The 23,318-nt window shown below is 43.7% G+C and overlaps 1 protein-coding gene across 1 annotated transcript in view; it reads left to right on the top strand.

Moving 5' to 3' along the window:
* The first annotated feature begins 1,437 nt into the window (after window positions 1–1,437).
* CHRDL1 (chordin like 1) overlaps window positions 1,438–23,318 on the top strand; it is a 35,596-nt gene continuing 13,715 nt past the window's right edge. Inside the window, exons 1-4 of the mRNA XM_072334855.1 lie at window positions 1,438–1,659; window positions 4,045–4,192; window positions 6,045–6,157; window positions 9,391–9,484. Of these exons, the coding sequence (XP_072190956.1) occupies window positions 4,096–4,192; window positions 6,045–6,157; window positions 9,391–9,484 (304 nt within the window). The 5' untranslated portion in view covers window positions 1,438–1,659; window positions 4,045–4,095. The remainder of the gene's footprint in view (window positions 1,660–4,044; window positions 4,193–6,044; window positions 6,158–9,390; window positions 9,485–23,318) is intronic.

Below are 23,318 nucleotides of genomic sequence, written 5' to 3'. Positions count from 1 at the left end.
GTCACAACAGTGCTATGAAAACACTCTTCAGCCTGGATGGTGATACAGGATGATGGTCAAGGATGATGATATCCAGCTCACAAAGATCTGCAGTCTCTTTTCCAGGCAGACTTACACACTGTGTATGTGGTTTTCTGCTTCTAAAATTACTGCAGTTCAGAAGGACGTGTGCATACCCATACCTGTCCCTGAGCATGGCTGCACCTCTGTAGGACCAGAGCTCACACTGCCCGGATCATCTGCCTTCCAGGGCCAATGACAGCCTTGATTCCAATTCAGTGTCCTTTTCTTTTTCCCATTCGCCATGTGTCGTGTGGTGGCCACCAAAGCCACCAGCCTGTGGCAGAGGCCACCACGTTCAAGCCTAAGAACTCTAAGCGTTCCTTTTATTTCTTATGAACGTGGGTCATGTCTGCAAGTACGGGGACAAAAAGTGGCAGAGCAGAACAGACTTAAGTACAGAGAAGTGTTTTCAAAAAGCTCAACTCCAGAACGCAACTTCTTTTTCTTTCTCTTGTAATTCAAAAGCTACAAAGTTGTTTTTCCCTACCGCGCAGAGCTGGTAACTCACGGAGCGACACCAGAAACCCCTCCGAAAGCCACCCGCTGCGCTCACACCACTGCTCCCCGCGCTGTGCTTTCAGGGTTTCTCCCTGCCCAGCTAACGTGGGAGAGATGGAAGCTCCGCTTCGCGTTCGGCCCTCGGGAAGGCAGCGCCGCGCCCGGAGGTGCGCGCTGTGACCTCCCAGCGGCTCTTCGCGAGCGCCCGCTCCCAAACCGGGGGAAATTGGGCTGTAATTTGTTTCTCCGCATGGTGTCTTTTCATAGCTCACCCTTTTTCTCAGATCATTTGTCAAGGGTTCGCTGATCTCTTCTTATTAGTTACAGGAGCTACAACAAGACGGAACAAGAATGTTTGACCGAGCATATAATGTCATGAGTCACGGGTTTAATTTAGTCCCACCAGAATCTCCGTGTGACCCCAAAACCTTCTAACACACCAGATCAGCGCGGGGGCGATCGGCAGAGGGTGTCGGCCAAACACGCGGACTGCGCTTCCCGGGGTGCGAGCGGCCGCCGGAGAGCCGCGGGGTGCACGGACCGGAGCGGGGGGAGCGGGGCACCGCGGGGGCGGGCGCGGCTCTCCCCCCGCCGAGCGCTGCCCCCCGCGCGAAGCAAACTCCACCCCGGGCCGGGGCCGGGCGGGGGGAGCGGGGCGCTGGAGAGGAGGGGGCCGGGGCGGGAGGCGGACCGCCGGGCCGACGGCCGCACTCCGCCTCCGCCGCCGCAGTGCCGCCGGGGCCGCTCGGCAGGACCGGCCGCCGAGCATCCTCGGGCCTCCGGTGGCGGCAGGTGTCCCGGGGCGGCCCGGGGCCTCGCGGAGCGCCCGCCCCGCAGGAGTCCGGGGGCATCAGCGGAGCGCCGCCTCTTCGCCTCGCACTCTACGGGTCCGGGGGCTGCCGGCGGCCGTCGGTCCCCAGCTCGCCCCCACCGCCGCGGCGGGAGCGAAGGGAAGAGACGAGAGCCCGGGCGAACGGCTGGAGGAGATCATGGCGACGTGAGCGGTAGCGAAGCCCCCGACCCGAGTCCCCTCGCCCCGGCGCAGCGCAGAGGCTCCCCCGGCACCGCCGCGGCTCGGAGCGGCCTCCGGCCCCTCAGGTTTGTGAGCCGCTCTCTCCTCGGGGAAAAGGCGCGGTGCCGCCGTCGGAGCTCGGCTCGCCCCGGCTCGCCCCGCTGTCCCGCTCCCGGGAACGCCGCTGCCGCTCTGGGAGCTGCCGGTCGCAGCCTCCCCAGCGCGTCCCCGCCGACCCTGGGACCCGTGCGCTGTCCGAGCCCCTCCGGCCGGGACCTGCGGCTCGGAGCCCCGCCGTCCGAAATCCTCGACGGGGCCGGCCGAGGGGCTGCGGGGCCGGGGCTGCGGGAGCGGAGCGGGCACCGGGCGGTGCGTGCCCATTGCTGGACAGCCGCCGCTCCGCCGCGCCCGCTCCTGCCCAGCGCAGCTCACGCGACGCCGGTTCTGCCGGGGCCGAGCGGTACGGAGCCCGAGCCTCGCTTCGGTGCAGCGAGGAGGTCGCCTGCCTTGTTTCTGCTAAGCACAAAGCACGCCAACAATTAACAGGTTAATCCTCACTGATTATTTAAATCTAGGAATATTTTTAGGACGTTGCCCTTTGGGGAAATAAAGGGAGTGTGCTAATAGTGAAAAGTATGTGTTTATATTTGGAGTAACAACAATGCAGAAATTAAAGAGAATTAAAGGAAGACATCAAAAGTCCCCATCCCATTACAGTTATTAACTCCTCCATTTCACTGCGTGCAGCCTTTCTGAGCGTAAGCAATCCGAGTTTTAAAACAGTTTTCCTTCCGAAGATGTGGCATTGAAGCGGACGGCTCTCAGAGCCCCGTTTAGCCGAGGCGGCCCAGCTGGCCGGCAGGTAAAGCGCCTCACAAAGGGAGATTGTGCTCCCTCTACAAACACGGTTTGCTCACGCACCCCCCGAGAGGGCCGGAGCATTCAGCGCTGCCCTTTCTGCCTGTCCCAGGGATGTGCTGCTGCTGTGCTCCACGCGTGCACGCTGCCCCGGCACTCAGCTGCGAGGGTTTCATTTTAAACAAGTTGTTAGAAGTCAGTTTGGCCTCGAAATGCCCTGTGTGATCTGAAGACGTTGAAAGGAAAAAATGACTTACATCTTTCTTGTGAAATTGGAATATTATTCTCAGCTTCCAAAATAAATGGAAAGTTTTATTTTCTTACTGCCATAGGGAGTGTGCTTTTAAAAAGGCATTATGTTTTTGAATGTTTTCAGATGCAATTTGCATTATTTTGAATGAGCCCCTTGAATAGAGACAGAGCTCACTAAATAGTGACATGTGTTAAGGAAGATGTCTGCTCTGGTGTCGCTTTGGGACTGTGTAGAGAACCCCTAAACAGCTCTGATAGGAGCAGGTAACTTCTTTCTTTGTTGAAGCATCCTGGATCACACCAGCAGTTTTAATAGGAGGGTTTTCTTCTTCAGTGGCTGTTAACTTCACTGACTTCCCCATAGTTCACATAAAAATTTACTCCATTTCTCTATGCAATCCACCCCTTCATTCTGAATAAACACATATGAATTATTACTTCTGCTTTGCTTATCTGTCAAACTAAAGCACGTTCGTGTGCCGTTCTGCTGTTTACATGAAATCTGAAGAGGTCAAATCAGTTTGCGGAGCACACTGTTTGTTTTTCAAGCGGTGGATCTTTTTTTCAGTCTTTTATGAAACTGTGAAACCACTTCCAAGGCTGCTGAAATCAAACCCAAATCTTTCAGCACTGTAAGTTATGGACAAGTGTCCTCCATACAATGAGCTCTGATGAGCAGGAACTTATCTACTGATTTCTTAATTTAGAATCTTAAGTTGGCTATCAAAAATCAATGGTACTGTGGTTAATTATTTTTTCCCTGTTTATTTTTTTTTCATTATAAAATAATTCATCTTTTCAAAGTGCTCCATGTGCAAGGGATTGATAGCTAAGATCTGTTAGAAGGAGGGTGGCAGCGTCCTTTCAGATTTCAAGGCAATGAAAGGGTTAACGCTAGAAAAATTAACTGTACCCAATCGCAGAACAATAGTAGCTGGGAGGTGGGAGGAGGGGTGAATCACACAGTTGGGGGAGCCTTTGAGATTGCATGAGGAGGACTCTTGTTGCCCACAGGCTGGCCAGCACTTCTCCCTACACATGGATTTCCATACTGCAAAGCCAAGATACCAGCTCTGTGCAAGGGGAATCTAACGATGAAGGCAGAGTATTCTGCTCTGGAATCAAATGAGACTCCACGAGATGGGGTATCCACTTTTCAGCTTTCATGAATGGGAGTGCGGTCTCTTTTCCACAAATGAAATGATTCGAAGCCAAAGGTGTTTCCACGAAATGAAGATCTCTGGTACAGACAGATTGTTTGCTTTGGGCAGCTTAGGATCTCTGGGTGCCGGCTGAAAGCATGTTGAAGAATCTATGAGTGTTGCTGGATTTGACTTTAATTCACCTTTTCTTTCCAACAGCTCAAACATTCTCTACCTTGGAGGCTCTTTCTCTCCCTTTTGTTGATAAAAATGAGAAGAAAGTGGAGATTGGAGGATTTTCATTTGATCTTTTTTGGCGTGCTCTGTCTCCTGCTCATAGACGGAGGTAAACTAGAACAAGTAAAACGTAAGTAGACTTCTAAAAAGCTTTTGCATTCCCCCAAGCCTGGCATTTTCCTTCCGTTTGACAAATGTGGTTCAGAAAAGATTTCTAAGCAAGAATGTCCTAAACCATGGAGCTGCATTCAAAGCTTCATGCTGTTCTTCCTCCTCCTAATCCTACATTTAGTCGAATCAGGTCACAGCCGTGTTTGGGGCACATTTTCCTAAAGCCATACAGGTTTATAAAGACCATAACGCATCGGTTGGAGAATCTGTTTTATTTCACATGCCCCAAATCGAGAGAGTGCTTAATTCTATTTTAGTGACCTCTGTAAACATCTGACAGATTATCTGGATTTTGTCCCCTGTGTAAGGCCATTGTGCTGAGGTTTTCAGTTAGTGTAAATCTTGTCCAGGGCTGTTCCGCTCTGTTCCAAAAACAATCTCATATGAACTGGATTAGATACATCTTTTGAGAGAACTAAGAGCCTAAGCACAGTCAAAAACTTGATGAGAAGCACTGAAAAGTGTACAAACAAAACGAAGGAATATTTCTACAAAGCCTGTCATCTGTGGGAGATGTTAGCAAGTCTCAGGAAACGTGACTGGGGGGAGCAGCCGTCCCAGTGAGTGTGCAGGAGCCGCGGCCTGCTGAGCCGTGCCACGCGCTGTGTGCTGCTCTGCCCATCTGCCCTGGCTGAGCTTCAGCCTTCTTACAAAGCGCAGCGCTTGCCCTTGAGAAGTTGTTACCATTTTGGCCTCGATGTCAGCAGCTTCTGCTTTTAAGAATGTAGATTAAAGTAAATAAATAAATAAACAGATTTCAGTGCAAAAGGGCTGAACTTAGAGACAAACTGGTGTGCAGGGATCCTTGAATTTCATTTATTGTGCTTCTCTACAGCTTACCTCCCAGTTGCTACCCTACCTCTTACCTCCCAGTTGCTACCCTACCTCTTGTTACCTTCACTTAGCCCAGCACATGTAAAGGATGTCCTTGCTTAGGTTATCTCTTGGAAGAGAGGTATTGTGTTTGATATGCTGAAGCATCATCCATACAGAGGGCAATGAATTAAACTGAATTTGAACATCGGTAAAGCAACAGCAAGGATTTCTCTTGTGGAAATACAGAGAACTGCATCCTTTTATTTAAGAGATTTGAGATTTTAATATGCAACTGTAATGTGACAGGGAGAGGCAGGGCAGTAATGGCTGATATGCAGATGGATAACTGCAAAGCTACCTGCAAGATGATGAGCATTTAATGACTGCTTTGGAAGCTGATGTGTGTGTAAGACAGCTCCACTTGTTTTGAAATATGAGGACAAGCTTCTTTTTATCAGGTTTTTAAAATATGGAGACACTGAACATACAGTGTAAGTGCAGTGCATGTATATTCCTGTAAGTCCCCTTATTTACAAATCTCTACTGTACAGCCCCAGATTTTTCTGTGTGCAGCCAGTTGCTATGGTTTTGTAATGACAAGGTTTTGTTGCCTATCAATCTGCCTGAGCAATCAAGCAATTCAGTTCTGTTACCTAAGTGGGATGTGACCCTATGCCTTAGTAGGTGCGACAACAAACCCATCCTGTATGAACCACATTTTCAGCTATTTCAGGAGTTGTAGTTTGGGAATGATGGGAGGCCATTTCATTTATTTCATTTTGAGAGATAAGAAGCAACAGCGCGTGAAGTTAAGAGCATTCTGCTCCTAAGTGTCATTCATTCTGCAGGGAGAGAATAAAAAATAATTCTTTACAAAATGATCTGTACTATCCACAAAGATAGTTTACAGAAAATATTGCACCTGTAACAACTCTTCTTATCTATGGAGTGGGATCATTAATTCGTAACTCTTTCGACTGTTCACTGTTTTACAGATTCAGATACATACTGTGTATTTCAAGACAAGAAGTACCGTGTAGGAGAAAGATGGCATCCTTACCTAGAACCCTACGGACTTGTTTACTGTGTTAATTGTCTCTGCTCAGAGGTAGGACCATTGAATTACTGATCCTACAGCTTCTACTTTGCTGAATTGACTGGAATCCTCTATGTCATATCTTCAGTTTGACAAAACCCAAGCCTGTTTTTGCTAGGGAGTAGCGATCATGCTGGGGGAAATAGAGTCAGTGAAGGGAAAACATCCTTGTGAATGGAAAATGTTAACAGAGAAGGCTAGTGCTGGCAAAAATACTTGTACGGGGTAGCCACAAAAGCTTCTTAACAAGCCACAAGCTTCGCCAATGCTGAATGTTACACCACAAATAACTGGGTGCCATTAATGACATTTAATCCTTGCACTTCCATCAATGTAGAAGATTATGTTGAACCCAGATTTCATTGTGTTCTGACATCTATACAGTGCCCACATCTTCCAAAGGGCATTTCTATAGTCAAAGTACCTCCTGCCTTAAAGCGTTGAAGAAATGATATTTGTAAAACTCTAGGATAAGGAAGAATGGAAAATGAGAGTGGGGCACAGGGAGGAGAGAGAACTGGCTGGGAGATGAAATCACAGGCCCTTGGTTTTACCATCAGCTGGTGCTTGGCACTAGGATGCATCTGTCACAGACCCTCTGAGTATGTTGCATAGTGCTGGGGAGGGACAGAAGGAGCAGAATACGTCCCTTGGAGTAGTTCATAATGAGTAACACATGAGACACTCCAGATGCTGAGTTTTGTCTGCTGTATTTAATGTAGAATACATTTTTCTTGGCTATTTTCCTCCCTTGCAAGTGTAAGATACTGGGCTCCTGTGCAGCATTTGCTCTGGGGGATCTGCTACTACAATTTTGTGCAGAGATGCACAAACAGTAGCCCCGCAAGCTTGGCTGCATCTCACATCTGTGCAGCAGAGTGCATCTGTAAGAGCAAAAGCAATGTACTATGAATAAAAATCCCTGGTTATAGCAAAAAGGAGTTCCTACTCACTTTTGCTGTTCTGTGTGCAAAGATGCAAACTCCCTTGGAGACAGTGTGTGGTAAAACACTGAACTGCTGGAAGGCTGTGCCTTGGGTGGGGATGAAATTCCCTGGAAGCACTAGAGATCTGGATAGAAGTCATTGCTTAGTGGTTTTTAGGAAGATGTTAGTCTGGAGAGATGAGGAAGTACACAGAAAGTTCCTCTAAAGAACAGCATTGCTCTGATCCAGGCAGACCCATACCCTTTCAGGCTCCAACAAATTGGGATGTGCTTTATCTCTTCCCTTCTCACATGGCCATGGAAGACCTAAGTGACTGTACAGGACAACAAAAGAAGTAAAAAAGAAAACTGCTTGTGGTAATGATCAGTAGGTACAGCTCACCAAGTGGTCCTGCACTCTACTTGTTTGTTAGCTCTGTACATCCCTCTGTTGTACTGTGAGGGTGCAAAATATTAGTAGACCCAATTTCAGCAGTGAGGATGCTGAAGGATCTCTGGGATGCATCTCTTGCTGCATGGAAGGAAGACTCCAGACAACTGCAGTGTCCAGCCATTCCTGTAGGCTTTGTCCCAGCCAGCAGAACTGCCATAAGAATGCTGACCTCTATAGTAAAGGCTCCAGATCATTGCAGAACTCTCAGCAGTTACTAATTTTGACTCAGTTAAAGCTACATAAAGCATTAGGAAACATCTTATGACATAACATACGCACAGACCCTAAACCCAGTATTACAGTATAAAAAAATGAGACTATAGTGTACAAAGACAGCAAATAAAAGAAACCTGAGTGGCACTCACCTATGATTCCCAGGCAGGAAATCAGTTGGATAAAGTATGTGTATGGACAGTCTGGAGCTGCAGTCTACTGCTGCACTCTTCAGAGAAATGCAGCAAAATCCCCACAGGCCTGCATAGACAGAGTGACCAACATTTCATTTCTAGCCTCAAACGTTAGGATCCATATGATCTCCACAGAGAACAAGTAACACCAGCCAGGAACCAGAAACAGACCTGTGGTGCATCTCTGAACAACAGTTCAGCCAGCCAGCCAGCCTATACACACCTAACGTGCACTGTTACTTTGTGTGTCTGACACAGAAATGCTTTTGTGGCCCTGACTCACAGAGGTGTGAGGGAGCTGAAGTCCCAGAGTAATCCAGGGGCTTGGACATCCCTTGGATGTCCCTGTGAGTCTAAACATAAGGTCAGTAAAGGGGGTCTGCAGAATTTTTATCACAGCTGATCATGCACAGAAATAAATGTTCCATCTAGGAGATTTCACAGGACTAGGAAATAAAAAGGGAGGGAAGCCATGGCACGGGTCAGGAAAGCAGTGTGGAGCCAATCAGCAGACGCAGCTGGCCTTTCTTCACAGGACAGGCTCTCGGATCATGGTCTGCTGGGCAAGGACCAAGAGTAGCCCTCATCCTGCAAAAAGTGGCCAGAAATGCCTGCATATGCAAAAGCTAAGGAAGTCTGTACCTCCACTGGGAACATTTCAGTGCTCCACAAGGCACATGAAAATGAAATGGGTTTATTCCCAACACCACGTCAACCTGCATAGTTGTAGCATTGTCATAGTATAGTATCGATGCTCATGCTGAAAGATTCTTCTTGCTATAAACAAGAGCAACTCAGAGCTAAATTAGGAGGATGAATTATAGATGGGAAATGGGAATCTGAAATGGATAGTCTTTTCTGGTTACAGACACTGGAGAAGAAAAATTCCCTGTGTTTTAATTATAAATCAAACTTAGATGTGGTCAAATAAAATATTATGTTAATGACATGAATAATGAACAGTATTCCCAAGACTTGCTCATATTTCTTAGAAAAATGGCTACTTACCAACTGGTGTTCTTTGTCTACTGGGGAACCCATAAAATGAAAACAAAAGACTCTCCACAGTTTTCAGGAAAAATTACAGACACTATTGTCTCCCGTGGTCTTGAACTAACCCTCAGTAGGGGATATCTCAGAGACCTACCATTCATTATCTTGTCTTAGTTTTGGAAATGCAATTCCTAAGTGCAATCTGCTCAAAAGAAGACAGAAATGAAGGTTGTTGCAATCCTATTTTTAGGCAATTCTGATTTTAAGGTATGTATGTGTTTCTGCTACATTCTGACCCCCAACATAAATCCATAGGCAGCTGAAGTAGTCTGGGCTTACCGTGGTGTGACATAAACCAGAATGCTGTAAAATGGTATTTGTTTTTAAAATATCCAAATGCAGAATAGATAACAGATTGCTAAGGTAGCCCATTTCATTAAAGTATTGCGTTATGTTCCGCCTGCAGAATGGAAATGTACTGTGCAGCAGAATACGATGTCCCAGCCTACACTGTCCTTCCCCTGTGCATGTACCACAGCTGTGCTGCCCGCGATGCCCAGGTAATTTATGTTAATGACATGCAGTCCTTTCTGAAATAGCTATTTAACATGCTCACTAACAGCAACATGAAATGCCTGTGCTGGAAAACTTCTGTGAAGTACACATCCTTCTATAACCATTTAGACCATGAGAAGCTTATTCTACAGTAAGTTGAAGTGTTTTCTGCTCTGGTTTCTGTTAGGAGAAAGGTTTGGGAAGGAATTGGGTGAGCCACCAAGCCCAGTCCCCTACAGCTGAGGCAGAAGGAAGCAGAATTTTCATTGATGAGATCTAGCGACTATCTGCTCCCCACTCTTTTCATTATGTCTAGGCCCTCTCACAATAAAACCCCATCCCACAGATTTCCTAATTTTGTGCTTTTGGCGCTTTTTATAAGACCAGGCTAAAATACCTGGTTATTTGCAGTGGTTCTCAACAAACAATTACAAATTGCTGTGGCAACATGCATTAATGCACATGCATTCGTATAGTATCACTGTACAACCAGCCTGGTAAAATTTGTGCTTCACATCTCATGTTCAGGCATAGCTTCATTAGTAAGGACTGTTGTAAATCATAGAAGCAGTGCTGTGGAAGTTTATGACTACATAAATCCAATTGGATACTGTATAGTAAATTCCTCCAGACTGTACACTTATTATAAGCTCATTATTAAGAGCCACTGTATGAAAGAAACTAGGCAGGACCTTTCATGAGGCTGTTACAGCATTCCCGACATGGCCTAATGGCTGGTAGATTTAACTGGAGCTTTTCCCTAAACGTCTGTCTTAGTGGCACCCCTCGTTTCTTATAAGAAAGTATTCATGCAGCATCACAGAAAGGGGTTTTATTTGACTTTCTCCAGAGAGAGTTTCATTGTCCGAGGAAAACAGCTGTTCTCTGACCAAAACCTGGGTGCAGGGGCAGCTCACAGTGGTGGAGGGAGAGGAGTGCACAAGTCGGGTTGTGTTCCAGAAGGATTGCAGCGTATTGGTCACACTTACCCATGAGTAAATTTTTGATAGCGTTCATTTGTCACGACACTCATACACACTTGTCTATCAGATATAAGAGGGCTGCTCCAAAGGTAATGTCTCCTGTTTTACTGTGTTGACCCGCCATGTCAGAGGGAGATGGTGGTGGTACAGCAGTAGAGGCTGAACCTTCCTGCCAATTTCCCATTACATTTTGCTACCACGTGATAGATGGCAGCAGAGGGGCAGTCTGACGGAATGGCGTCTGACATGGAAGTGAGGATGAAGCAAAAGTTTGTCATTGAATTCCTTCATGTGGAAAACGTCACCCATTGCCATTCACTGACGCTTGCTGAATGTTTCTGGAGGCCAAGTGGTGTGAGCACAGTGAGATGTGGGTGGTGCATTTCAGCAGTGATGACAGTGACAGTGGGGCACCTCTGGTGGTGCAGATTAGAGTGAGAACAGTATGCACTTCCTTGTTCATCACTGGTGAATGTGCCTAGCTAATGTTGGTAACTGTATTGAAAGGAAGTGTTTTGTAGCTAAGAATTTGCTCTATCAAATAGTGTTATTGTGCTCTTTGTATCTGTTGTAGTTTCCGTGGAAATTAACAGGAGACATTACTTTCAGAGCCATGTATGTATCAATAACTGACCTAGGTTTCTAGAACTGTATTTTAAACAGTGGTGAGGAAGAAGCATGTGCATTGCTCCTCTGATGCCATGACAGAAATCTAAAGCAGGTGGATAAGCTCTATCCTGGAAGTGCTGCTATCTTTCTGTAGACTAAACGTAATCAGAATGCAGCTTTGAACACAGAGATCTACACCATCACTGTATAAAGGTCAGGGAGATGATTCCTGTCCTTCCTGTCATTTATTCTTGCCTTTGTCCCGGAGTGCCAAGAGTGCATGTACTGTGAGGTAATAATAGCTGTCAGCCCACAAGGCTGGTGTTAACACACACTGCAGCTGCCTGTGCCTTTAAATGCCAGTTATTCATTCAAGAGATGCAGCAGCTTCCTAAACTAACATGATTAATTCCTGCTCATCAGCGTAGAACTGCTTCCCTTAAGACATTTCCTTGTGTTCTGTTTCCTTCACATTTAAATCTCAAGCAGTATGTCTTCCCATATGCGTCTGTATAGTCATGGAAAGCAACCTGATCACTTTTACAGAGGAAAGAGTTAGACATACATCATAATTAGAGTCCCTGTACCTTAATAGCTTTCTGATCACAAGGCCAGTCTCCCAACAGTTCTCAGAACAAGCCTTTCAACAGCGACTTTCTGAGTCACTGATGTACGCCAGCAGCAAGCCTGATACCTCTGGTCTGTTTCTCCTGCTGTACTGTTCTTATCATTGGCAGCTGAGTAGGGCAGCCTAAGTCTCAGGAGCAGCTTAGAGGTCCCCCAGAGATTTAAATTAACTTAGGCTGCAGCTAGACTTCATCTTTCTGACTTACTGGGATACTGGTTGCACTTGCACTTGCTATGGGCAGGCTGACTGTTACTCAGGCAAGCTGGCAGTCATGTTTTGTTTAGGATGTAATATTATCATTTTGGGTTCAGATAATTATTGCACATTCCTTGAGTGTTTTCATTTTTCTTTTGTTCTGGGGTGAGCTTCATCCTGTCCAACTCTAGATAAAATATTTCAGCATCTAGCTGATGGTGACATTTTAGTGATGATGGTCTAATACATAGGAAAGAAAGGCTGAAAGATAATATCTTTTATTTGCCCAACTAATGCAGTTAGGTAAAACAGAAAGATGCTGGGAATATGAACAATGCTTCTGCTTGCAGATCAAAAGCAGAACTGGCTTGCCCAAAACCTTGTCTGTTTTTCGAACTAATTCAACCTCCAGTTGGCAAGGGAATCATCTAGATAGTCTTTATAGCTGTTGGAAGCACACTGTCCCCTGAGGGTGATTCATCCTGTTATCCAGAAGAAGAATTTTTCCCTGGAGACGCCTGTCTGATTGTTGCCTCTGCTGATTATGGAGGGAGCACAGGCAACTAGCGTATGCTAGATGCTTACTTCTTTGACAGCTGAAGTTAAATACCAGAAATCCCACTCTTGCTATGCAATTAGTGTTTTGGGCAGCAACTGCTAGTTGAGGTTTTTACGTATATCTGTACAGTATTTAGTTTTGAAACATAAATGATTCTGGATTGACTGTTTTTGCTTCAGTTGCTCTTTGGCAGCGAACTGTTTGTCTTTTTTCTGTTTGTGGGGCTGCAAACCTGATACCAATCAAGATTTTAAAACATTCTTCAATAACCTTGTAAGAGTAAGGGGCCCTGTAAACTCTCACATCTTTACAATCAAATTCTTGCTTTTCACAGACTTCATCTACAGTTTTGTAATATAGATATTTAAATTGATAAATCCAGAAAATTGTAAGGATGAGTCTTTCCTGAATTGTGATCTACTATCTCCACTCTTAGAATCTGGCTATATTCTATGTGTTACATGTGATGGGCTGCTAAACTGCTAGCTGGCAGCAGCTCATTACAGAATAGGAGTGCAAGTAAGCTTTATTTTTTCCCTAATGGAACCTGTAATGTAGATAAATCTGCACCAGTTTGTTAAGCAAGAGATGTCCAGGAATCTCTTGTGATTTCAGGGATTGTTTGCATTCTGCTTTCTTCAGTGATTACGCATTTCGCATTTGGATACTCCGTCTTCAGTCATAAATGTTCATGCCTGATCTGAATAGGAATTTCAAGCATTCTTGCACATCCTATGCCAGCTTTCCATTTCTGAGTGTCCAGCACACAATGCCTTTTGTGCAGCATCCCTTGCTACCTAAGAGTTTCACTTCTCTGGTTCCCCAGTTATTTTATAACAGAAGGTGCCTAAGCACTGTCCAGTTCATCTGAATTGTCCTCCTGAGTACTCATTACGTTCTGTCACCTGTGTTTCCACTCAGTTCCTCAAGCTGCATTTCAGCAATGAGTAGCACAAGTCACAGTCACTTTGGGCTCTTCCTCCTTGCTTTCTGCTGGCCTTGTAGAGTGGAACTGCACAAATAACTGCTTCCTTATTTAATCAAGCAGAGGTAATGCCAGGAGGCAGCAACTTTCATTGGAAACTGACCTTCTTAAGCACCTAAGCAGAGGAGTTGCTGAAGGGATTCCTTTGAGAAAAGTTGGCACCACTCTCCCCTTGGAATTCATGTCTCCTGCATCCATAGTGACACTGGACTTGCTGACACAAAGAGATGCAGTGTTTGTATCCTGTCTCCCTGGCACCAGCTACCACGAATCTTAAGGAGTTGTCAGACATATATTATGAAGCATCTTCTACTTTTCACCAGAAGTTCACCCTACCAGCCTCTACCACAGATTCATTGCTAACTTTTTTTGTATCTTTTCAAAACTTATCTTACTAACATTGCCAAAATCCAGACCCTGTGTCTTCCATCCTTCTGCAGCTCTGAAAAGTCTTGTCTTTTACTATCTGAACTGGATTTTTATTGTCACACTGTGGAACTAAAATGACTAGCTTTTCATTCATTGAGACTCTTCTAACACATTAGTGAGGCCCAGAAGGATATCATCTGCTCAGGTATACCTTCTGACAACCCACAGGCAGAGTGCTGAAATGAGCTGAAGAGTTATCTACGCAGGTGGATTTAAAATCATACATCTGATCATAGCAACAGAGCTTGAATTCTTTCCTTCTACGTCAGGATTGCTCCTGGCACATCAGGAGAGAGGTGATTTAGAGGCTCAGGGAGATAATTCACTGCCATTCTAAGGGCTGGATCAGCTCTAGAGCTAGAGGGGATTTCACACCTGCTGCCCTCTGCCATGAAAGTAAACTTCATGTACAGCTTCTGAAAGCGTTCAGTTGCAGCTGCCTTCTGTCACTACTATGGACAGTGCCTTTACAAATGGAACATTTATTGTATCACCTCTGTATGGAACAATTGCAACTCAGAGATTTAGAGTCTAGGCTTAGATCTAAAAAACTGATTACGCTCTGGAAGATGTAAATACAAGATGGAGAACGCTGACATCCGAAGTAAAAATACACACTGCGGGATTTAGAAAGGGTTTCTATATTCCACTTGCTAGTTTGATTTCTCAGCAGATAAGGCAGCACACTGAGGTATGAATCAGCCTGTCTGGCTCGAGTATTTTTTAAGCTTGCTGCCCCAACTAAACACACAGGCTTCCAGGAACGCTCATGATTAGTAACATATTTGTGTTTGAGCTCCTTTGGTACTGTGATTTTTCTGTATCAAATTCAAACCACTATTCTCATATACTTCTCGTTGTTTTCTACGTACTGAAATAACAAAGTGCCAGGTGGCATCTATAAGGAGTTGACTAACTGCAAAGACAAACCAAATCAGGTATCTTACAGTAGTGGTCTTAGAACATCACCTGAAGTAGATGAGGCTTTGAAGTCTGCATGGAAGACCACAGCACAACTTTGTAACACACATTATCTCTGAACTTGCTATTTGAGCCCCTGGAAGCAGCCTAGTTAGGACAATACAGAACTCACAGCAGTGCAAAATTCACTGAAGAAGCAGGACAAATAAGGCTGCAATGAGCTCAGTGCTGCCTTTACTGAGTTCCTTCCAGTAGCTTCCAGTTACCTTGCATTCTGTAGCACTGATATTCTTAAAGACTCAGTCTTGCAACATGCTGTGTACATACTCCGCCTTTTGACTTGATATAGATTATATATGTAACCAAACAACCATGTGTATAATACAGTGCATCTTCCACATAATTACAGACCAAATCATCAGTGTGGGCAGCTGGTACACTCTAGAATGCTATGCCCAGCTCCTGTTCTCTACACAACTCTTGTGGCTACCATCTAGCCTTCTCATAGAACTAAGTGAGAAACTCATGGCCCAAATCTTACTGAAGTCACAAAAACTTTTATTTGCCTCAAATAGATGAGTCTTGGTAGGAAAGAAAGAGGAGTCCATGTAAAAATAGTAATATTAAAATACGTTCAGGTGGTCTCTCACTGAACAGAAAGCTTTCCATGCTGTTAGTAAACAGTTGTTGTCTACCATATGAAATGTGTGTCTGTTGACTGATGTTATATCATCTGAAATTAATCGGAAACTCCAACAGACTACTATAGCAGTAGTACTCAGGATCAAAACTATTTATGAGTAACTTACATATCATCCTTCTACAAATTTTGCCTGAACCAATATGCATGGTTCAAATACCAAAGCACTTTTGGAGAAATTGGAGATGGATCTAGACTTAATGAGTGACTTGTGAAACCTTCCGCTGTCCAATCCAATCTCTGCCCTACCATAGAAGATCTTCAAGGTTCTCATCTCTGACAGGTTTCAATCACAGAAACTCTTTTCTGTTATGTTATCAGTGAGTCCTACTACAACTGTTTTCCTCACACCAACTGGCTCTTGAATAACAGTCAGCAGGCAAAAATGTTTCTTTGGAGCTACAGGCACATCTCAAATTTTAGAATGACTGGCTACATTCTCAGCATCCTGCCTGCTTCTCAGCACCTTGTCACATGTCTGACACAACCCTCAGTTCATGGAAGAAACACTGCATATTCAGCTCCCTTTTAGTGTTCATCTTCACCTTCCCTTGTTACTTTACCTCAGCATCCAAATTCCTTAAGACCTTCAATCCATGATTTCACACTTCCTGCAGGCCCTGAAGCTCCACCACCACCTTCGCTACCTATCTGTGCGCTCTTCAGATGATGAAATCAGAAATAACCTGTGACCCAAACTCTCATTAGCCATAGTGCAGAAGGCCAGAGAATATTTATGCTAACACATAGCACAGAAGCTGACAGTAGTAACTGCAGAAGTACTATTATCCATCAATAAGAGCCAATCAATCAATAATTTCTCCATCTGGCATTTGGTTCCCCTGGGCTTAGGTATGGCTACTCCACATAGAGAAACAAGTTGGATATTCACATCTGGAATCTGAGTGACACACAGAATGCTGCACAGTGCCAGAGAATAGTGAGATGTTCTGGCTTTTGCAGGGTCCCAACAGTGGGCTACTGCCAGATAGTTCAAATAAATAACTTATTTGGAAATAAATGTTATTTGGAAATACAACACTATAGGCATTCTTGGGAGGCATTTAATTTTTGCATATTGACCTGGGCTCAAATAATTTTGTTTGATTGGTAATTTGCCTTTGTTACTGGCTTTATAAAGGAATGTTTGCTATCGCAGCCAGACTGAGGTTATGACTAGTTCCTATTCTGTGTCTTCGAACGTTAGAAGTTCAAAAAAATAAATAAATCTCTCTGTATGTAACCAGCATCCAAAATGCACTGAAAAAAACCCATCTGCACACAAGGATGACCTGACTAGAACTTCCATTCTTTGGACTGATACGATAGGGTAGGGTAGGCTGCTCAGAATTTTTCCAAGACAAGTTCCAAGAGCTTCAAAGATGCTTCACAGAGGGTTCTAAGTCCAGCAAAGCTAAATTCAATTTGTTTCCTTGGCTGGGAAAATGACAGATAGAGTCATATAATAGTTCAGCTTTAGACCAGGAATTAGAATGGAGCAACCTAGAAAGTGTTTTATGACTTCTTCAGAGTTTTGCTGAGCAGTTTCTTTATGCCACTATAAAAGAAAACACAGGAAATTAAGCTGCAGAAAATATATTAAAATAATGTGAAGAGCTTGACTTTAACCCTAGAAAGTTAAAAGCATCCAACAGCCTTTTGAGGGTTTACAGTGAAACTGCATCTTTTCTTTGAATCTGTATGAAATTTTATGCTGTCTAGATAAGGTGCTACTAGTTCCTTCAAGCAGTGAGTTTCACACACTCTCTACCGGCTGGCCATATTAAAGACTGGCTGTTGCCATTACCTCTGAATTACCTTGGAGTTTTTAGAGCTTAACACAGTCCTTGAAGTTATTTTAATGTAAAGCATTTCGTGGCTTAATATCTTTGACACCTGCATCTCTGAGAGGCACATATGGATTTTGTTTAGAACTTGTGTTTGCAGTTTTGGGATAGTGCACAACTTTCCAATCCAAATGTACTGTCAGCCTCAGCCACTGCTTTAAAAACAATATCACTGCACTGTTTTTGTTGTTTTTTAAAGGGACCTTCACACATCATCTACGTGTCTTTAAATCATAGATTTATAATAATTTTGACGGTGATGCATTGCTGAAAGAAAAGGCCGATCCACGGCCTACTGTAGTCAATCAACAGGTTTCTATTAGATCTGATAGTTTTTTGATGAAATCTTCTACGAGAACAGATGTGGTTATCGACTGCGATACAATCCCCTCTCTAGAAATGCTAAGAGGCAAGCTAGAAATATGAGACAGAAGATCAAAGAGGAAACTGCCTTTCTGCTATACCACACAGAGTAGGTGTTTGGGCCAAGTTCCAAATCTACTTCGTTCAATGGACTTCAGATCAGACCGTGAGGTGTCACATTCATGTGGAGTGGAAACAATAGTAGTAGAGGGAAGAAATTAAGTAGAGGAATTTTTTGTAGAAAGGAAATCCATTTGCTGTCTTACACTGTGCTATAATCCCCCAAGGAACCTGCAGCCACCAAATAGCTAGGTGAGATAGGTAACCCTGCACTGAAACAGTGGGCAGCTTTTCTCTCTGAAGTTCCTGTATTCTCATGAGATGGTGGATCAGGATTTAGTTCTGGTAATAAAATAGCTTTACAGTATTTGTGTTCTTTACCCTTCTTGACATGATAGTGGTAAGAACACTTGCTCTTTCAGCAGCTGTTGGTTTTGACCTTATACAGCCAGTTTGCAATGGCAGTCTGTCAGTTTAGCTGTGCAGCCCTGAAGCTTCACTAGCAGCAGATCAGGAAGAAGTAGTGCTGATAGGTATCGTGCTTTTCTTTGGCAAGTGTATGCACTGATAGCAAGGGAAGTTTGGAAAGTGTCTGGAAAAAAGAAAAAGCATGCATTATCCCAGGTCACCATGACACTTGTCTTTCACAATGCTCTATGCTGCTTATAAAATAGATCCCCTGCCTTCTCTGCTTTCTTTATCCCCCCTGTTTGGCTCTCTCTTACCAAGAAGCCCTGGAAAAGCACACACATGCTAGGGTGGCCAAGACATGACTATGAAACATCTCCTGCACTAAAGGCCTCTTTTGGGAAATGAACCGCCCTGACAGAATAAGAAAATCCAGATTCCCAGCTCTGTGCTTTCTTGCACAGGCTCCTCTGGTCAAATGGATCAGAAGATGAGCATTAACTGAATCTCTGTGTACAAAGCAAACCTACTGCTGTCATTTAGTTTTACTGGCACTGCAGTAAGACAAGTGCTCTGTGTTACATGAAAGCACTGCTATTTGTGAATGAAATGCACTGCATAAATACAAACATATATTATTTGTGTTACCCTTTTCCTGTATAAACATGAGGATCTTTTTGAAAAGAACATGTTAAAAAATAGTTTGGATTGGATGGGGCATCAAGGTTAGTCCAATCAACAGAGTTGTTCCAGATTTATTTAATGTAGGTATGTCAAAATCTATTTGACTGTCACTCTCCCAGAAAGCTGCATAATCCCTTTCTGCAGGATGCTTCCCTCACTTACTTAAGTCTCAGGCTCTGTTCTGAGTTTGTAAGGATCAGATTATCAACACATATTCATTCCTCTATTCCTCTATATGTGCTTCATAGCAAATAGCTGTTTCATATATATAATAACCATATTCTGTTGGCTTGTTGCGTAGCAGAAGGAAGAGCCTAGTACAGAGGATTTCTGCCTGGAGGCGGGTTTCTTCATCCTCTGCTTGGAATGTCATTAGCATTTAGCTTCATTCTAGGACTGGGAAGTGCTTTGGCTGAACCCATTGGAACACAGACACCAAGCAGGCAGGGGTCAAAGTACTCATTACCACTTTTTGAGAGCACTGATTCTGTAGGTGACAGGTTAAAACACAGAAGCATAGAATTGTTATGGTTGTAAAAGACCTCTAAGGTCATCTGATCCAACCATCCATGTACTGATTTTTGTCAATTCATTTCGTAATCTGCAACTTCACCTGCAAGATTTTATGCAGAAATACACTTCTCTGCACATGAATACTTGATCCCTTTACTGTTTTTCTGAACTACTTCAATTCATATTTTGGGGCCTCTTGGGATTTGTTCTTCACAGTGGAACATGACACGGACATTGTATCAGCTTTAGCATTGCAGTAAAACACCACCAGTATAAAGACTCAATAAGCAAGAATTAGCCCCAAATCTCTCTACTGACACTTGTGTGAGTTACCCTAGAGAATGGTTATGCTTATAGGGAACAGACCTTGACTCCATGACAGTGGAGAAGTAACAATAAACGTTTATGAGGGAGACCTAGTGCTACGTGCAACTTCTATACAAGCAAATAATGTTCTGAAAACAAATCTGAGGTCAACGGAAGTGCTGCCCACTGTGTTGGACAGTGTATGGACTACGCTGAGTCAGGTTTCAGGTATTTTTCAATAAGCAAAATAGCGAGAAGTGCTCTTATACTCTAGTTTTGCTCGCCTTTGGCACTAGAAATGCTCACAGTCGGCATTCTTCCAAGAATTGTTTCATTTTGATTAAGAACCTCCATAATTGCTCTTTGTGTGTTGCTTCTGAGAAGTTATGCTGCAATGCTGATGCCAGTTTTAAATGTCAAGGCAAGTAATATGCCCTCGCGTGATGTTATGCTGCAATTGGGGGTGACTTGATAATTTCTGTACGGAAGCACAGTGTGTGCTGGCTGGTTAGCTGGTGTCCACAGACAGCTTCCTGCACTGGGATACAGCCTAGAGAAATTTGAAGTAGCTGATGCAACTAAGCTAATTCCTTCAGTTTTGTTCAGTAAGCGTTAAAGTTGACTGAGAATACAAGTGATTGTGCAGGAGAGATGGCAATGGGAGTACAAGTGATTAGGTAGGAGAGATGCCACTGCAAACAGTGGCTGCTGACTTATAGCAGGATTCAATTTCTTGTCTAGCGAATAGGGCCCCAAAACAAATTGCATATTCTTGGTCTGTACATGCTTTTGCTCCATGTTGATTCAGAAAACATGTTTCATAAAGTCCTCTCTGGATTGAAATCCATTATCTATCATCTATCTACTTACAACAGACCAGAGAGACTATCCGCAGAACAGTTCCCAGTATGGTAAGTTTCTTAAGGCTTTAAACCTCCTGATTAATTTCCAATTGTTTAGCACTTGCTTGTTTTTACAAGGGCGGTTAATAAAACAGACAAACTGCAAAAACCAAGCCAGGCTGAGTGCCCAGCATTTCTGCTTGATGTTAAAAGCCCATCTTTTTCAGTAAATGACACTAGGTGACTCTGAATGTTGCAGTTTAAAAATAGTTTCTAAATCAGCAAGCCAAGAGTCTGTAGGATTTTTAAAAAATGATCTTTGCCAGATGTTCTGATACTAAAATAAGCAATAGTGAGTGTGTTAAGGAAAGTAGTAACAAGAACAGCCAGAGTATTGTACTAGAAAGTATCTCATGGAGGTGCAAAAAGAGCCCACAGACCATTTCTGAGTGCTGTGCAGGGTGCTCTCAGACCCTGCTAAGAAGTATGCAGAAGCCAGAGTTCTGCTTGCACACCTTCCTCGTCTAATTTGTACCATCTCCTCTTAGGGAGCACACTTGGTTACCATTTCAGTCTAGCATTAGTTGCAGATCAGACTTAATATCATAAATAGTTCACTGACTGTCAAGCCCTGTCTACAGTAACTACAAATTCGCTTTGCCAGTTTGTTAGCAAGTGTATCTGTGTGTATAGAAGGATCCAAGCTGCAAGTCTCGCTGGCTGTAGTAAGGACTGGATCCTGAAGCCCTTCCTTACCTCAAGCAAGTCATCCACTGGTAACATTTCCCATAAGATTAGTTTGCCCGTAGCCAGTTACTGCTTTTCACTGCCTACACAGAAATACTTTCAGTGATGTTACCACTGATCCAAAGAGCAGGAACTGCCAGTGGAATTTGTCTAAGCTATTCAAGGGATTAGCTGCAGATAACTGATGCTCTTCTGCTTCATATCCAAGTAAGGATAAAGCATCTCAGGAACAAGCTTTTATAACAATCCAGGAAGAAATACAGATGTAAGCAGAAAAGGGTAAATGGTAAATGATGCCATTTCCAAAGTTGTCTGTGGTCTATGTGACACTGTTCTGTTGCTCCCATGAGACTGGAAGCTCCAGAAGCCAGGAAGCCCCTGGAATTCTTGGCCAGGGTCTGTGCACATTGTGCATACAAACACCCCCCACCCCCAATTATCTGATGCATGTTTCCATGAAAAATCTGTGATTGAACCAGAAGATCTCCATTGAGCCACAAGATTTCCGTGGTTTATCAAATTCATATCTAATTCCGTTACATCAGAGACTGTTAGGAAAGAATGAACACTGCACCTTCTTCCTATATGGTTTCTTGATGCGTCCTGTCGAATGGACAACAGTTCATACAGTAAGCAAGCTATAGCTCTATGCAGATCTAGTTCAGAGTGAACATTCATTTCAGGCTTCACTATAGATCTGAACAGATAGATCTTTTCTAGATCAACTGTTCCTCCCTGTACAAGTTTCCATCTTCCCAATTATGGTTCTGTTCTGTTGCCTGTTTGTAAACACTGAAACCTTCAGCCAGACTCAGCCTCTAAAGATACCTACAGAGTCAGTTCAAATCCATAGCAAGTCTTGTGCTCAGTCTTGGCTGCACATTTTAGCTTCTTGCTGTTACCTAATGCTAAAGCCGTGATAAGTCAGGCTATCTCATGGTCTTATCTTGAACCCTTTAAAATCACAGGCAATGCAGGCATGGCCTGTCAACCTCTATTTTGAAGTCTGTGCCCTTGGAGAATAAATGTTGGCCACAAAAACAAAGATACTTTCTTTTCCATTGCTGCTGTAACATCTTCAGCCTTTGTTTTTATACTGCTTCCACTGACACGCTATGAATGCCAAAAATGACACTACTGAACCTAGATAATTAAAAGGATTCACACAGATGGTTTGCCAGTACTTTACGGAGGCAGCTAATTGAAGCAAGATTAGTCAGCACCTTTAAAATGCCAGGTAAAGCTACAGGAACAGTTGTGATTAAGAAACAAGGTTTACAAACTAGGCTCTGATAAATGCTGCATGTTTGCAGTTAGCTAACCCAGTTCTTACCTTAACTGAGGCACTGAGTAAAGCATGCTGATATCAGCATTAATGGCATGATTTTTCAGAGTTCCAGCCTGGTACTTATTACAAGTATATACAATGTCTACAATTTCACGTTCTACAAGAGAATATGATATGAGGGAGTCTGAACTCCTCTAATTAGCCACGATTCCAAGAACACTAGAAAAGAAACCAAGGCAAGCCCTAGATGTAGAAAGTCACTCTCAGGCTGATTTTCTCTCTCCAGAAGCTACATACAGGCATGTGATACAAACCTTTCCTGCAGCTTCAGATGCTGTGTTTGGAGGAGATCAACTGCACTCATCAATATGGTCTCTCCAGTATATGACGGGGTGTATTTTTCTGCAGTAAGAATAATGCAGTCTTGATCTAAAACTTCTAAACCTTCTTTTATGCAACCAAGTAGCCCCATGCACTTAATGCACTCAAAGCTAATCACACACACAGGTATGTGCAACATCAGGACCAAAAACGTGGTCTTACTGCCTGCTACTGAAACTGATTTTTCTTATAACTATTACATCAAATAAGACTTCCAAATAGCAATAGAATTGCCTCCCATGTTTCGAAGAAGTCAAGCATACAAGTGTTTTGGGCTGTACATTGTATCATGCTGTTCCAGAATGTGCATTACTAGTAAACTGACATATATTGTGTTTTCATGCTAAGCACGAGTGTCAAAGCTTTGTGAAACATGTTGGAAAGGTACCAC

The sequence above is a fragment of the Excalfactoria chinensis genome, chromosome 4, assembly GCF_039878825.1.
Source record: "Excalfactoria chinensis isolate bCotChi1 chromosome 4, bCotChi1.hap2, whole genome shotgun sequence".
Taxonomy (NCBI): Eukaryota; Metazoa; Chordata; class Aves; order Galliformes; family Phasianidae; genus Excalfactoria; species Excalfactoria chinensis.
The sequence above is the reverse complement of the archived record's forward strand: the minus strand, read 5'-3'. Positions and strand labels throughout refer to the sequence as shown.